Source organism: Phoxinus phoxinus (assembly GCF_949152265.1).
Source record: "Phoxinus phoxinus genome assembly, chromosome: 17".
NCBI classification, from domain to species: domain Eukaryota; kingdom Metazoa; phylum Chordata; class Actinopteri; order Cypriniformes; family Leuciscidae; genus Phoxinus; species Phoxinus phoxinus.
The window spans coordinates 33,804,074-33,817,951 of record NC_136892.1 but is presented as its reverse complement, the minus strand read 5'-3'; the positions used below and the strand labels follow the sequence as shown (position 1 = coordinate 33,817,951).

The 13,878-nt window shown below is 46.7% G+C and overlaps 2 protein-coding genes across 2 annotated transcripts in view; both read left to right on the top strand.

Moving 5' to 3' along the window:
- Window positions 1–401, top strand: part of dmgdh (dimethylglycine dehydrogenase) — a 25,399-nt gene extending 24,998 nt beyond the window's left edge. Inside the window, exon 17 of the mRNA XM_079585229.1 lies at window positions 1–401. This exon is cut by the window's left edge and continues 429 nt beyond it. The gene's annotated coding sequence lies outside the window, so the exon portion shown is untranslated.
- Window positions 402–527: 126 nt separating this feature from the next.
- Window positions 528–13,164, top strand: arsb (arylsulfatase B). Its single transcript, XM_079585230.1, has 8 exons — window positions 528–957; window positions 1,905–2,091; window positions 2,862–3,052; window positions 4,377–4,584; window positions 5,146–5,389; window positions 7,135–7,205; window positions 7,285–7,437; window positions 12,581–13,164. Exons 1-8 carry the CDS (start codon window positions 721–723, stop codon window positions 12,832–12,834), a joined length of 1,545 nt encoding a protein of 514 aa, XP_079441356.1. The 5' UTR covers window positions 528–720; the 3' UTR covers window positions 12,835–13,164.
- The last annotated feature ends 714 nt before the right edge of the window (window positions 13,165–13,878 follow it).

Genomic DNA, 13,878 nt, shown 5'->3' with positions numbered 1-13,878 from the left:
ATGATTAATGAATGATTAATGAATGATTAATGAATGATTAATGGATGATTAATGAATGATTAATGAATGATTAATGAATGATTAATGAATGATTTCCGCAGTCATATTCTGACTGATTAGCTGACGAGTCTTACACAGAGCCAAAGAAGAACTTTAATAAAACACAATCTCAGTTTATTCCTGTAAACACTGTATGTTCTCCATGTCTCTCTCTCTCTCTCTCTCTCCTCTCTGACAGTTTCATTATAGAACGAAAGTTTTACAAATATTTCAGAAGTATATAATCATATTTACCGTAGTTCAGAGGTTCAAAACTGAGTAAATGAATTATTTCCTGGTGGTGTGAGATTTTAATTTAAGGAAGTGAAATTAAAAAGCAATAAAGTTCATATCACTGCTGTAGGTGTATTTGTATTATTATTAATGCATTTATTTATGTTTTTAGTATGAATATCGATGATTTATGTTAATGAGAAACATCATGTGACTATTTAATATTCATAACCACGTCCTCACCATTGACGAGGACGAACGCTGCGTCATCAGGAACTACTTAATATTCATGAGCTGAGACTTCTCTGTTTCGTGTCTCCCCGCTGAGGCTGTATTAGTTTATAGTTTAAGTAGTGTAGTATTATCGCTCTGTTTTAATCAAACGTGTGGTTTCACTTTTCTCCGTGTCGAGCCGGAGTTTGTGTTCGACTGGAACTGGACCTGAGGATGAGACTCGCGCTGTGGTTTCTGCTGGTTTCTGTCAGTCCAGTCGCGGCCAAACCGCCGAACATCGTGTTTATCCTGGCGGATGACTTCGGCTGGAATGATGTGGGGTATCACGGGTCCGAGATCAGAACCCCTCACCTGGACCGGCTGTCGGCTCAGGGGGTTCGGCTGGAGAATTACTATGTTCAGCCGCTTTGCACTCCATCCCGAAACCAGCTGATGACCGGCCGATACCAGGTCCCTGATCAATCAATCATTCATAACTCATCGATTATGCCATCATATCACTGTAAAAGCATCTTTGCTCTGAGGAAGTGTTGTGTTGTTGGATCAGTTCAGAACTCATGTGACAAACAGTTCATTTCCTGAATTTGAATTTAAGGAAGTAGAGTTCAACTGTCTATTCAACTGTAGTTTTTATTCATGCATTTCATTTTTCAGTATATAATACATGTATATCATCATATACTGTTTAAAGGAATAGTTCTCCCAAAAATTAATATTATCCCATGATTTATTAAACTCAAGTCATCCTGGGTGTCAGTACTTCCTTCCTTCAGCCGAACACAGAGTATATCCTGCTCCTCCCAGCTTTATATAGATCTTAAAGCCCCCAAAAATAATCAATCCATCATAAAAGTAATGCATACGCCTCCTTATTATGACATTAATATTAATAAGGGGTTAATACAGCTTATGAAGTGAAGAAAAATATAAAAATTTATAACTTTATAAACTATAATCACTGGCTTCCACTGGCCGTACGCGATGCGAGTTCCGGCGGAAGAGTGACCTCTGACCCGACGCATGACCTCTGACCCAACGCATGACCTCTGACCCAACGCATGACCTCTGACCCGACACATGACCTCTGACCCGACACGTGACTTATGACCCAGAGGTCATGTGTAGGTGTCAGATGTCATGCGTGGGGTCAGAGGTCATGTGTAGGTGTCAGATGTCATGCGTGGGGTCAGATGTCATGCGTGGGGTCAGAGGTCATGTGTAGGTGTCAGATGTCATGCGTGGGGTCAGAGGTCATGTGTAGGTGTCAGATGTCATGCGTGGGGTCAGAGGTTGACTCAACTTAAAGCAATTCAAGAAAAAACACTTACCGTGGTATATATGATGTGTGTGTGTGTGTGTGTGTGTGTGTGTGTGTGTGTGTGTGTGTGTGTGTCCAGATCCGCACGGGTCTGCAGCATCAGATCATCTGGCCCTGCCAGCCGGCCTGTGTTCCTCTGGACGAGAAGCTGCTCCCCGAGCTCCTGCGCGACGCCGGCTACGCCACACACATGGTGGGAAAGTGGCATCTGGGAATGTTCCGGAAGGACTGTCTGCCCACCCGCCGAGGCTTCCAGACCTTCTTCGGTAGGGTCCGTCACTTAGCTTACATGCAGCCTAATCATCCGCAATGACGTAGCAATAGCGTAATGACGTAGCAATAGCATAATGACGTAGAAATAGCGTAATGACGTAGCAATAGCGTAATGATGTAGCAATAGCGTAATGACGTAGCAATAGCGTAATGATGTAGCAATAGCATAATGACGTAGAAATAGCGTAATGATGTAGCAATAGCGTAATGACGTAGAAATAGCGTAATGACGTAGCAATAGCGTAATGACGTAGCAATAGCGTAATGATGTAGCAATAGCGTAATGATGTAGCAATAGCGTAATGATGTAGCAATAGCGTAATGATGTAGCAATAGCGTAATGATGTAGCAATAGCGTAATGACGTAGCAATAGCGTAATGACGTAGAAATAGCGTAATGACGTAGCAATAGCGTAATGACGTAGCAATAGCGTAATGATGTAGCAATAGCGTAATGATGTAGCAATAGCGTAATGACGTAGCAATAGCGTAATGACGTAGCAATAGCGTAATGATGTAGCAATAGCGTAATGATGTAGCAATAGCGTAATACACTATTTATATGTCATTATGCCATTTCTACATCGTTGCACATGCGCAGTGCTTTCAGTTTCGGTTTTCAATCTGATTGGGATGGAGCTCAGTCGGGCCGATGAAGGCGTTTCCATGAAGCGTTCAGCGCGATTGAGCCGCCAGTGCCAGTACTAGCGGATTGTAAAGCTGCCACAGAAGCTGTGTTGCTCACGTGTGTGTTTGTGTGCAGGATACCTCACGGGTTCAGAGGAGTACTACACACACCACAGGTGTAGTTTCATCGCTCCTCTGAACGTGACGCGCTGCGCTCTGGACCTGCGGGACGGGGAGGACCCGGCCGCCAACTACACGGGCCAGTACTCCACAGAACTGTTCTCTCAGCGAGCCGAGGACATCGTGACGCGCCACGGGCCCGAGCAGGTACTGGCAACCCTGCGGCCATTATTACTGGTGTTGATCACAAAATACGATATTCTGAGTAATGTTGCTAACCAAACAGTTGCTATGGAAGTCAATGGGGTTATCCACAGTCTTCAAAATCACGTTTATTTTCAACGGAAGAAAGACATTTATCCGGGTTTAAAACAACTTTAGAGAGTAAATAATGACATTTTTCATTTGAATGTTATTAAAACAAAAAACAAAGAGGAAATCACTCGCTGACTGAGAACTTCAATAAGAATCAATGAATAATTAATACAGTGAAGTCTATGTAGTGTTTTATTTTTATATTTGTTCATTTCATTTCTTTCTTCAATGCTAAATACTCCTGTAGCTGAACAAATAAAGCACTGTTTATTTCATTTGGATATTATGTAGTGTATATGTAATGTTTATCTTTATTCTTATTTTTTAATGACAAAAAAATAATGACAAATGTCTGCCTATATCTATTTTATTTTATATTTTGTGACCTTGTAAGGTTTTGTTTTTAAAACGGGGACATTAGTTTGGCAGTAAAATACTGAAACCAACATGCAAAAGAGAATCGTGATAAAATCGTGAATCGTGATTTTCCTGAAAAAATCAGATATTTTTGGCATATGGCCCACCCCTAATCTGACAGCACATGCTCTTCCTGTTCATACCAAGAGATAAAATGATTATTGTATTGCTGCTCTTGCCCTGCCTATGTCCTAATATGATTTGTGGAGGTCCTAAAAAGCCCTAAATTCGATTTTAAAACTGCTGTCAGAAATGGGAAATGCGTCCGTTTGACGAGAGGCAGGGAGGGGTGTGTGTGTGTGTGTGTGTGTGTGTGTGTGTGTGTAATGCCCTTCTCACAAGATGTAGAATAAGTCTCTGATGTCCCCAGAGTGTGTGTGTGAAGTTTCAGCTCAAAACACCCCACAGATATTTTTATATATCATTTTAAAGTTGTCACTTTGAGCGTGAGCAAAAACACGCCGTTTAGTGTCTGTCTCTTTAAATGCAAATGAGCCGCTGCTCCCGGCACAGGGGGCGGAGCTTCAACGGCTCGTGTCCTGAACATTTTCAAACGTTAAGTCTTTTATGTTCAAACCGAGTCAGAAAGATGGAGAGACTCAAGGAGAAGTGTAGATGAATGGTTAGTTGATGAATTTCCGCAGCTGATGTGTAGACATCTTCTAATCTAGACAGTGATTAGCATATTCTGTCATGATCTATAGATCGTGTTCAGGGGGCGGGGTTTATGTAAATTCTAGGGTTGGTGATGTCACTAAGGACTAGGTTATGATGTCTGCCGTTGTCTCCTGTTGGGCAGCCGCTGTTCCTCTATGTGGCGCTGCAGGCGGTTCACGCGCCGCTCCAGGTCCCCGAGCGCTACGTCGCCCCCTACGGCTTCATCAAGAACGCGCACCGGCGCCAGTACGCAGGCATGGTGTCGGCGATGGACGAAGCCGTGGGGAACATCAGCCGAGCTCTTCAGGACGCGGGACTGTGGAACAACACCGTTCTCATCTTCTCCACAGGTGCCGAGAAGCTCCAGTGTGTGCGGCGGATACTCGACATTCCTGACAATTACACTTCCTGACTTCCTGACAATCACACTGCAAACATGCGTTTCTTACTCAGTATTTTTGTCTTGTTTCCAGTCCAAATATCGAAACATTGTCACATCAAGAAGCATTTACTAGATGAGTAACATACCATAAGATATTATCTCATGTTTTCTGGGGGAATTAATAAGTTAATACGGAATTAAGAGTTTTTGCTTAAAACAAGCAATTATCTGCCAATGAATTCAAACAGAAACAAAACTACTTTTCTGACCCCATTGGCAGATAATTGCTTGTTTTAAGCAAAAACTCTTAATTCCGTATTAACTTATTAATTCCCCCAGAAAACATGAGATAATATCTTATGGTATGTTACTCATCTAGTAAATGCTTCTTGATGTGACAATGTTTCGATATTTGGACTGGAAACAAGACAAAAATACTGAGTAAGAAAAGCATGTTTGCAGTGCAAGTGTCATGAGGAAGTGTCGTGATCAGTCCATAAGGTGGCGCTGTTTCCTCTGTGTTGGGCAGATAATGGTGGTCAGACCCTGTCGGGGGGGAATAACTGGCCTCTGCGTGGCAGGAAGTGGACGCTCTGGGAGGGCGGAGTCAGGGGCGTGGGCTTCGTGACCGGGCCAATGATAGAGCAGCCAGGAAGTGTCAGTCGAGGGCTCATCCACGTCTCTGATTGGCTGCCTACCATCGTGGGTCTGGCGGGGGCGTCGACCAACGGCACCAAACCTCTGGACGGCTTCAATGTGTGGGACACCATCAGGTGAATGTGGACATCAGCATCAGTGTTTCCACAAGCGGGCGCTGCTCACAGGCTTGAGATCATTTGAACAGTGGAAACGTGTGATCAGTAGAGGATCACATGATGTTTCCTCAGGGAACGAGTGAGTCAGAATACAGGGTTTGTAAAAACACCTGCCAGTGATGAACTGAGACATGGCAGATGACCGCAACTCAAAGCAAATAGCAGATTGTTTATTCTGATTTCATTGTTTTAAGCTCAAACTCACTTCATTTTGATAGTTTTTTCATAAAACAAGACTTCATTTCTTGAGTAATTCTGCTTCTCCAGTTCTCCATCTTGACGTAAGAATGTTTAGACATTTTATTTAAGTAAAGTCGTAATGATCAGTTGAGCTCTGGGTTTAATCGAAGTGTGTGTGTTTGAGATTTAAATGTCGGTCAGTTTTGTTTCATTAAAGGGATAGTTCACTTTAAAATGAAAATTCTGTCATCATATACTCTCCCTCAAGTTGTTTCAAACCTGTATGAGTTTCTTTCTTCTGCTGAACACAAAGGAAGATATTTAGAAGAATGTCAGTAACCAGACAGTTTCTGGGTCCCATTGACTTCCATAGTAGGAAAAATATATACTATGGAAGTCAATGGGACCCAGAAACTGTCTGGTTACTGACATTCTTCTAAATATCTTCCTTTGTGTTCAGCAGAGGAAAGAAACTCATACAGGTTTGAAACAACTTGAGGGAGAGTATATGATGACAGAATTTTCATTTTAAAGTGAACTAATCCTTTAAGAGATTTAAATGTCGGTCAGTTTTGTTTTGTTTCGTTTAGAGATTTAAATGTCAGTCAGTTTTGTTTCGTTTAGAGATTTAAATGTCGGTCATTTTTGTTTCGTTTAGAGATTTAAATGTCGGTCACTTTTGTTTCGTTTAGAGATTTAAATGTCGGTCATTTTTGTTTCGTTTAGAGATTTAAATGTCGGTCAGTTTTGTTTCATTAAGAGATTTAAATGTCGGTCACTTTTGTTTCGTTAAAAGATTTAAATGTCGGTCAGTTTTGTTTTGTTTCGTTAAGAGATTTAAATGTCAGTCAGTTTTGTTTCGTTAAGAGATTTAAATGTCGGTCAGTTTTGTTTTGTTTCATTTAGAGATTTAATTGTCGGTCAGTTTTGTTTCGTTTAGAGATTTAAATGTCGGTCATTTTTGTTTCGTTTAGAGATTTAAATGTCGGTCAGTTTTGCTTTGTTTCGTTTAGAGATATAAATGTTGGTAATTTTTGTTTTGTTTCGTTTAGAGATATAAATGTTGGTAATTTTTGTTTTGTTTCGTTAAGAGATTTAAATGTCGGTCAGTTTTGTTTTGTTTCGTTTAGAGATATAAATGTTGGTCATTTTTGTTTTGTTTCGTTTAGAGATTTAAATGTTGGTCAGTTTTGTTTTGTTTCGTTTAGAGATTTAAATGTCGGTCAGTTTTGTTTTTGTTTCATTTAGAGATTTAAATGTCGGTCAGTTTTGTTTCATTAAGAGATTTAAATGTCGGTCACTTTTGTTTCGTTTAGAGATTTAAATGTCGGTCAGTTTTGTTTTGTTTAGAGATTTAAATATCGGTCATTTTTGTTTTGTTTCGTTTAGAGATTTAAATGTCGGTCACTTTTGTTTCATTAAGAGATTTAAATGTCGGTCTGTTTTGTTTTCGTTAAGATATTTAAATATCAGGTTTAATGGAAGTGTGTGTGTGTGTGTGTGTGTGTGTGTGTGTGTTTCAGTCGTGGTCAAGCTTCTCCTCGGGTTGAGCTTCTGCACAACATCGACCCGCTGTTCGTGGACGACTCGCCATGTGAGTGAGAGACCGGTTTACACTGAGACCAGAACCAGGTTTCACTCCCGATCACACATGATCTGCGTGTCTCTTTCAGGTCCAGGTGATGATGTGTCGGGGGAGTTCCTGCAGGACTCTTTACACTCGTCAGCATCTCGGCCCGTCGCACTCGGGTCGCGTTCAGAGTTTAATATCTCGGTTCACGCCGCCATTCGCTACAAGAACTGGAAGCTTCTGACGGGTTATCCAGGTAAAGTCACCATGAAAGGGAAGTTGTGCTGTTAAATCTTCTGGAAGAAGAACAAATGTGGGCGGGGTTTGATTGTGTCCATGGGGAATTGGCTGGATGGTTGTGGTTTGCTATTGGTGGATCTCATGTGAGTGACAGGTTGCCCCGCCCTCGTCATCAGAGAAGAGAAGAGATGCTGCAAGAGGAAGTTATTCTGATTCAAGATTATTAACAGACCCATAAATCATTTAGAATAAACACTGCAATAGAGTGCATCAGCAGTCTGTAAAAATATAACTCAGATTTCTTGTCAAATTTATATAGTCAATCTCAAAGCTCTTTCCTGTTTTAGATGCGTTTTGTGTGTTTTTCCCTGCATTTACGTGGAAAACAAATGCTGCCCCCCAGTGTTTCTGCCCCTCAGTGTTTCTGCCCCTCAGTGTTTCTGCCGCTCAGTGTTTCTGCCGCTCAGTGTTTCTGCCGCTCAGTGTTTCTGCCGCTCAGTGTTTCTGCCCCTCAGTGTTTCTGCCGCTCAGTGTTTCTGCCCCTCATTGTTTCTGCCGCTCAGTGTTTCTGCCGCTCAGTGTTTCTGCCCCTCAGTGTTTCTGCCGCTCAGTGTTTCTGCCCCTCAGTGTTTCTGCCCCTCAGTGTTTCTGCCGCTCAGTGTTTCTGCCGCTCAGTGTTTCTGCCGCTCAGTGTTTCTGCCGCTCAGTGTTTCTGCCCCTCAGTGTTTCTGCCGCTCAGTGTTTCTGCCCCTCAGTGTTTCTGCCGCTCAGTGTTTCTGCCGCTCAGTGTTTCTGCCCCTCAGTGTCTCTGTCGCTCAGTGTCTCTGCCGCTCAGTGTTTCTGCCCCTCAGTGTTTCTGCCGCTCAGTGTTTCTGCCCCTCAGTGTTTCTGCCGCTCAGTGTTTCTGCCGCTCAGTGTTTCTGCCCCTCAGTGTTTCTGCCCCTCAGTGTTTCTGCCCCTCAGTGTTTCTGCCCCTCAGTGTTTCTGCCGCTCAGTGTTTCTGCCGCTCAGTGTTTCTGCCGCTCAGTGTCTCTGCCGCTCAGTGTTTCTGCCGCTCGGTGTTTCTGCCCCTCGGTGTTTCTGCCTCTCGGTGTTTCTGCCGCTCGGTGTTTCTGCCCCTCAGTGTTTCTGCCCCTCAGTGTTTCTGCCCCTCAGTGTTTCTGCCCCTCAGTGTTTCTGCCCCTCAGTGTTTCTGCCCCTCAGTGTTTCTGCCTCTCAGTGTTTCTGCCCCTCAGTGTTTCTGCCCCTCGGTGTTTCTGCCCCTCAGTGTTTCTGCCCCTCAGTGTTTCTGCCGCTCAATGTTTCTGCCCCTCGGTGTTTCTGCCCCTCGGTGTTTCTGCCCCTCGGTGTTTCTGCCCCTCAGTGTTTCTGCCCCTCAGTGTTTCTGCCCCTCAGTGTTTCTGCCGCTCAATGTTTCTGCCCCTCAGTGTTTCTGCCCCCTCAGTGTTTCTGCCCCTCAGTGTTTCTGCCCCTCAGTGTTTCTGCCGCTCAGTGTTTCTGCCCCTCAGTGTTTCTGCCCCTCAGTGTTTCTGCCGCTCAGTGTTTCTGCCGCTCAGTGTTTCTGCCCTCAGTGTTTCTGCCTCTCAGTGTTTCTGTCTCTCAGTGTTTCTGTCTCTCAGTGTTTCTGTCTCTCAGTGTCTCTGCCGCTCAGTGTTTCTGCCTCTCAGTGTTTCTGCCCCTCAGTGTTTCTGCCCCTCAGTGTCTCTGCCGCTCAGTGTTTCTGCCCCTCAGTGTTTCTGCCCCTCAGTGTTTCTGCCCCTCAGTGTTTCTGCCCCTCAGTGTTTCTGTCTCTCAGTGTTTCTGCCACTCAGTGTTTCTGCCGCTCAGTGTTTCTGCCACTCAGTGTTTCTGCCTCTCAGTGTTTCTGCCCCTCAGTGTTTCTGTCTATCAGTGTTTCTGCCGCTCAGTGTTTCTGCCTCTCAGTGTTTCTGCCCCTCAGTGTTTCTGCCCCTCAGTGTTTCTGCCCCTCAGTGTTTCTGCCTCTCAGTGTTTCTGCCCCTCAGTGTTTCTGCCCCTCAGTGTTTCTGCCCCTCAGTGTTTCTGCCGCTCAGTGTCTCTGCCCCTCAGTGTTTCTGTCTCTCAGTGTTTCTGCCTCTCAGTGTTTCTGCCCCTCAGTGTTTCTGCCTCTCAGTGTTTCTGCCCCTCAGTGTTTCTGCCTCTCAGTGTTTCTGCCCCTCAGTGTTTCTGCCTCTCAGTGTTTCTGCCCCTCAGTGTTTCTGCCCCTCAGTGTTTCTGCCGCTCAGTGTTTCTGCCCCTCAGTGTTTCTGCCGCTCAGTGTTTCTGCCCCTCAGTGTTTCTGCCCCTCAGTGTTTCTGCCCCTCAGTGTTTCTGCCGCTCAGTGTTTCTGCCTCTCAGTGTTTCTGCCCCTCAGTGTTTCTGCCCCTCAGTGTTTCTGCCTCTCAGTGTTTCTGCCTCTCAGTGTTTCTGCCCCTCAGTGTTTCTGCCTCTCAGTGTTTCTGCCTCTCAGTGTTTCTGCCTCCCAGTGTTTCTGCCGCTCAGTGTTTCTGCCTCTCAGTGTTTCTGCCTCCCAGTGTTTCTGCCGCTCAGTGTTTCTGCCTCTCAGTGTTTCTGCCCCTCAGTGTTTCTGCCCCTCAGTGTTTCTGCCTCTCAGTGTTTCTGCCTCTCAGTGTTTCTGCCCCTCAGTGTTTATGCCTCTCAGTGTTTCTGCCTCTCAGTGTTTCTGCCCCTCAGTGTTTCTGCCGCTCAGTGTTTCTGCCGCTCAGTGTTTCTGCCGCTCAGTGTTTCTGCCTCTCAGTGTTTCTGCCCCTCAGTGTTTCTGCCGCTCAGTGTTTCTGCCGCTCAGTGTTTCTGCCGCTCAGTGTTTCTGCCCCTCAGTGTTTCTGCCCCTCAGTGTTTCTGCCCCTCAGTGTTTCTGCCGCTCAGTGTTTCTGCCGCTCAGTGTTTCTGCCGCTCAGTGTTTCTGCCGCTCAGTGTTTCTGCCCCTCAGTGTTTCTGCCCCTCAGTGTTTCTGCCCCTCAGTGTTTCTGCCGCTCAGTGTTTCTGCCCCTCAGTGTTTCTGCCTCTCAGTGTTTCTGCCTCTCACTGTTTCTGCCCCTCAGTGTTTCTGCCGCTCAGTGTTTCTGCCCCTCAGTGTTTCTGCCCCTCAGTGTTTCTGCCTCTCAGTGTTTCTGCCTCTCAGTGTTTCTGCCCCTCAGTGTTTCTGCCGCTCAGTGTTTCTGCCCCTCAGTGTTTCTGCCGCTCAGTGTTTCTGCCGCTCAGTGTTTCTGCCGCTCAGTGTTTCTTTCCCTCAGTGTTTCTGCCGCTCAGTGTTTCTGCCCCTCAGTGTTTCTGCCCCTCAGTGTTTCTGCCTCTCAGTGTTTCTGCCGCTCAGTGTTTCTGCCCCTCAGTGTTTCTGCCCCTCAGTGTTTCTGCCGCTCAGTGTTTCTGCCGCTCAGTGTTTCTGCCGCTCAGTGTTTCTGCCCCTCAGTGTTTCTGCCGCTCAGTGTTTCTGCCCCTCAGTGTTTCTGCCCCTCAGTGTTTCTGCCTCTCAGTGTTTCTGCCTCTCAGTGTTTCTGCCCCTCAGTGTTTCTGCCCCTCAGTGTTTCTGCCCCTCAGTGTTTCTGCCCCTCAGTGTTTCTGCCTCTCAGTGTTTCTGCCTCTCAGTGTTTCTGCCCCTCAGTGTTTCTGCCCCTCAGTGTTTCTGCCCCTCAGTGTTTCTGCCTCTCAGTGTTTCTGCCTCTCAGTGTTTCTGCCCCTCAGTGTTTCTGCCGCTCAGTGTTTCTGCCGCTCAGTGTTTCTGCCCCTCAGTGTTTCTGCCCCTCAGTGTTTCTGCCGCTCAGTGTTTCTGCCTCTCAGTGTTTCTGCCCCTCAGTGTTTCTGCCCCTCAGTGTTTCTGCCCCTCAGTGTTTCTGCCGCTCAGTGTTTCTGCCCCTCAGTGTTTCTGCCGCTCAGTGTTTCTGCCGCTCAGTGTTTCTGCCCCTCAGTGTTTCTGCCGCTCAGTGTTTCTGCCCCTCAGTGTTTCTGCCGCTCAGTGTTTCTGCCGCTCAGTGTTTCTGCCCCTCAGTGTTTCTGCCCCTCAGTGTTTCTGCCGCTCAGTGTTTCTGCCGCTCAGTGTTTCTGCCCCTCAGTGTTTCTGCCGCTCAGTGTTTCTGCCGCTCAGTGTTTCTGCCCCTCAGTGTTTCTGCCGCTCAGTGTTTCTGCCGCTCAGTGTTTCTGCCCCTCAGTGTTTCTGCCCCTCAGTGTTTCTGCCGCTCAGTGTTTCTGCCGCTCAGTGTTTCTGCCGCTCAGTGTTTCTGCCGCTCAGTGTTTCTGCCGCTCAGTGTTTCTGCCCCTCAGTGTTTCTGCCGCTCAGTGTTTCTGCCCCTCAGTGTTTCTGCCCCTCAGTGTTTCTGCCCCTCAGTGTTTCTGCCCCTCAGTGTTTCTGCCGCTCAGTGTTTCTGCCCCTCAGTGTTTCTGCCCCTCAGTGTTTCTGCCCCTCAGTGTTTCTGCCCCTCAGTGTTTCTGCCGCTCAGTGTTTCTGCCCCTCAGTGTTTCTGCCGCTCAGTGTTTCTGCCCCTCAGTGTTTCTGCCCCTCAGTGTTTCTGCCCCTCAGTGTTTCTGCCCCTCAGTGTTTCTGCCCCTCAGTGTTTCTGCCGCTCAGTGTTTCTGCCCCTCAGTGTTTCTGCCCCTCAGTGTTTCTGCCCCTCAGTGTTTCTGCCGCTCAGTGTTTCTGCCGCTCAGTGTTTCTGCCGCTCAGTGTTTCTGCCCCTCAGTGTTTCTGCCGCTCAGTGTTTCTGCCCCTCAGTGTTTCTGCCGCTCAGTGTTTCTGCCGCTCAGTGTTTCTGCCGCTCAGTGTTTCTGCCGCTCAGTGTTTCTGCCGCTCAGTGTTTCTGCCGCTCAGTGTTTCTGCCCCTCAGTGTTTCTGCCCCTCAGTGTTTCTGCCGCTCAGTGTTTCTGCCCCTCAGTGTTTCTGCCGCTCAGTGTTTCTGCCCCTCAGTGTTTCTGCCGCTCAGTGTTTCTGCCCCTCAGTGTTTCTGCCGCTCAGTGTTTCTGCCGCTCAGTGTCTCTGCCGCTCAGTGTTTCTGCCGCTCAGTGTTTCTGCCCCTCAGTGTTTCTGCCCCTCAGTGTTTCTGCCCCTCAGTGTTTCTGCCGCTCAGTGTTCTGCCCCTCAGTGTTTCTGCCCCTCAGTGTTTCTGCCCCTTGTGGGTTTCCTTCAGGTTGTCCTCTGTGTTCTCCTTCAGGTTGTCCTCTGTGGTTCGCGCCCCCTGCTGGCCGTGCGCTGAAGGCGTCGGAGCCGCTGAAGCCGGTGATGCTGTTTAACATTGAGGAGGATCCCGAGGAGCGAGTGGAGGTTTCCCATAAACGCCCGGAGCTCGTGGCCTTCCTGCTCCGCCGCTTGCAGGAGTACCAGAACCAGGCCCGACCCGTCGACTTCCCCCCCGATGACCCCCGCTGTGACCCCAGTGCCGCCGGAGTCTGGGGACCCTGGCAGTGAAGAGGAGGAGAAGGAGTGTGTGTGTGTGTGTGTGTATGTGAGTGTGTGTGTGTGGGCTCATTTGAGTATCCGTCTGTGATGGAATATACATTTATTCGAAGCGAATACCACATGACTCTTCTGAAGTCTGATTCTGTCTGATTCTCCACTGAAGCTTGTGTTTCCCATCATGCATCAGTTCTTGTGTGTGTTTCAACTGTCCAGCCCTGGATGAGAAACACAGAGCAATGAGGCGGATTCTCACACACATCATATGCAATGATTTTAACCCTATGAAAATCATGAAAAATCTATTTTGTTTAAAATGGAACATTGATTGAACCATTGGACAAAATAATAAAACATCTAAAAACAAATAAGTTTGCATGTGTGTTTTTTTACGAGTGTCATATTTGATGCATCAGGCTTTTATGGCTCATATAGTCTGATTAGTGAAAATAAGACGGAAAAACAGTTTTATTCAGAAAACAATATGCAATTTGCTGCAGATGCTGATATTTATATGGAGAAAAAGTAAGATTGAAATGTAAATCAGAGAGACCTTTATACCAGTATAGCAGGTACGTACATAAAATGCATGTACATATTATTTGTCACTCTACATCTGCCAATAATATGTCTTAGTAAGATGAAATTTCATATTTTGATATTTACTCTGTCTTACTCAGTCTGAAGCAGAATCTGATCTTGTGCTGTAGAGATGGAGAACAGATTGAAAAGCCATTAGTGAGGAGACTCGAGTTTTCCAGAGACGGGGACAGAAACAGCTGCTCACTTCCTGTAATCGGACCCGCCCCCTCCTCTGCACTTCCTGTAATTGGATCCGCCCCCTCCTCTGCACTTCCTGTAATCGGACCCGCCCCCTCCTCTGGGCTTCCTGTAATCGGCCCCGCCCCCTCTTCTGCGCTTCCTGTAATCGGACCCGCCCCCTCCTCTGCGCTTCCTGTAATAGGATCCGCCCCCTCCTCTGCACTTCCTGTAATCGGACCCGCCCCCTCCTCTGGGCTTCCTGTAATCGGCCCCGCCCCCTCTTCTGCGCTTCCT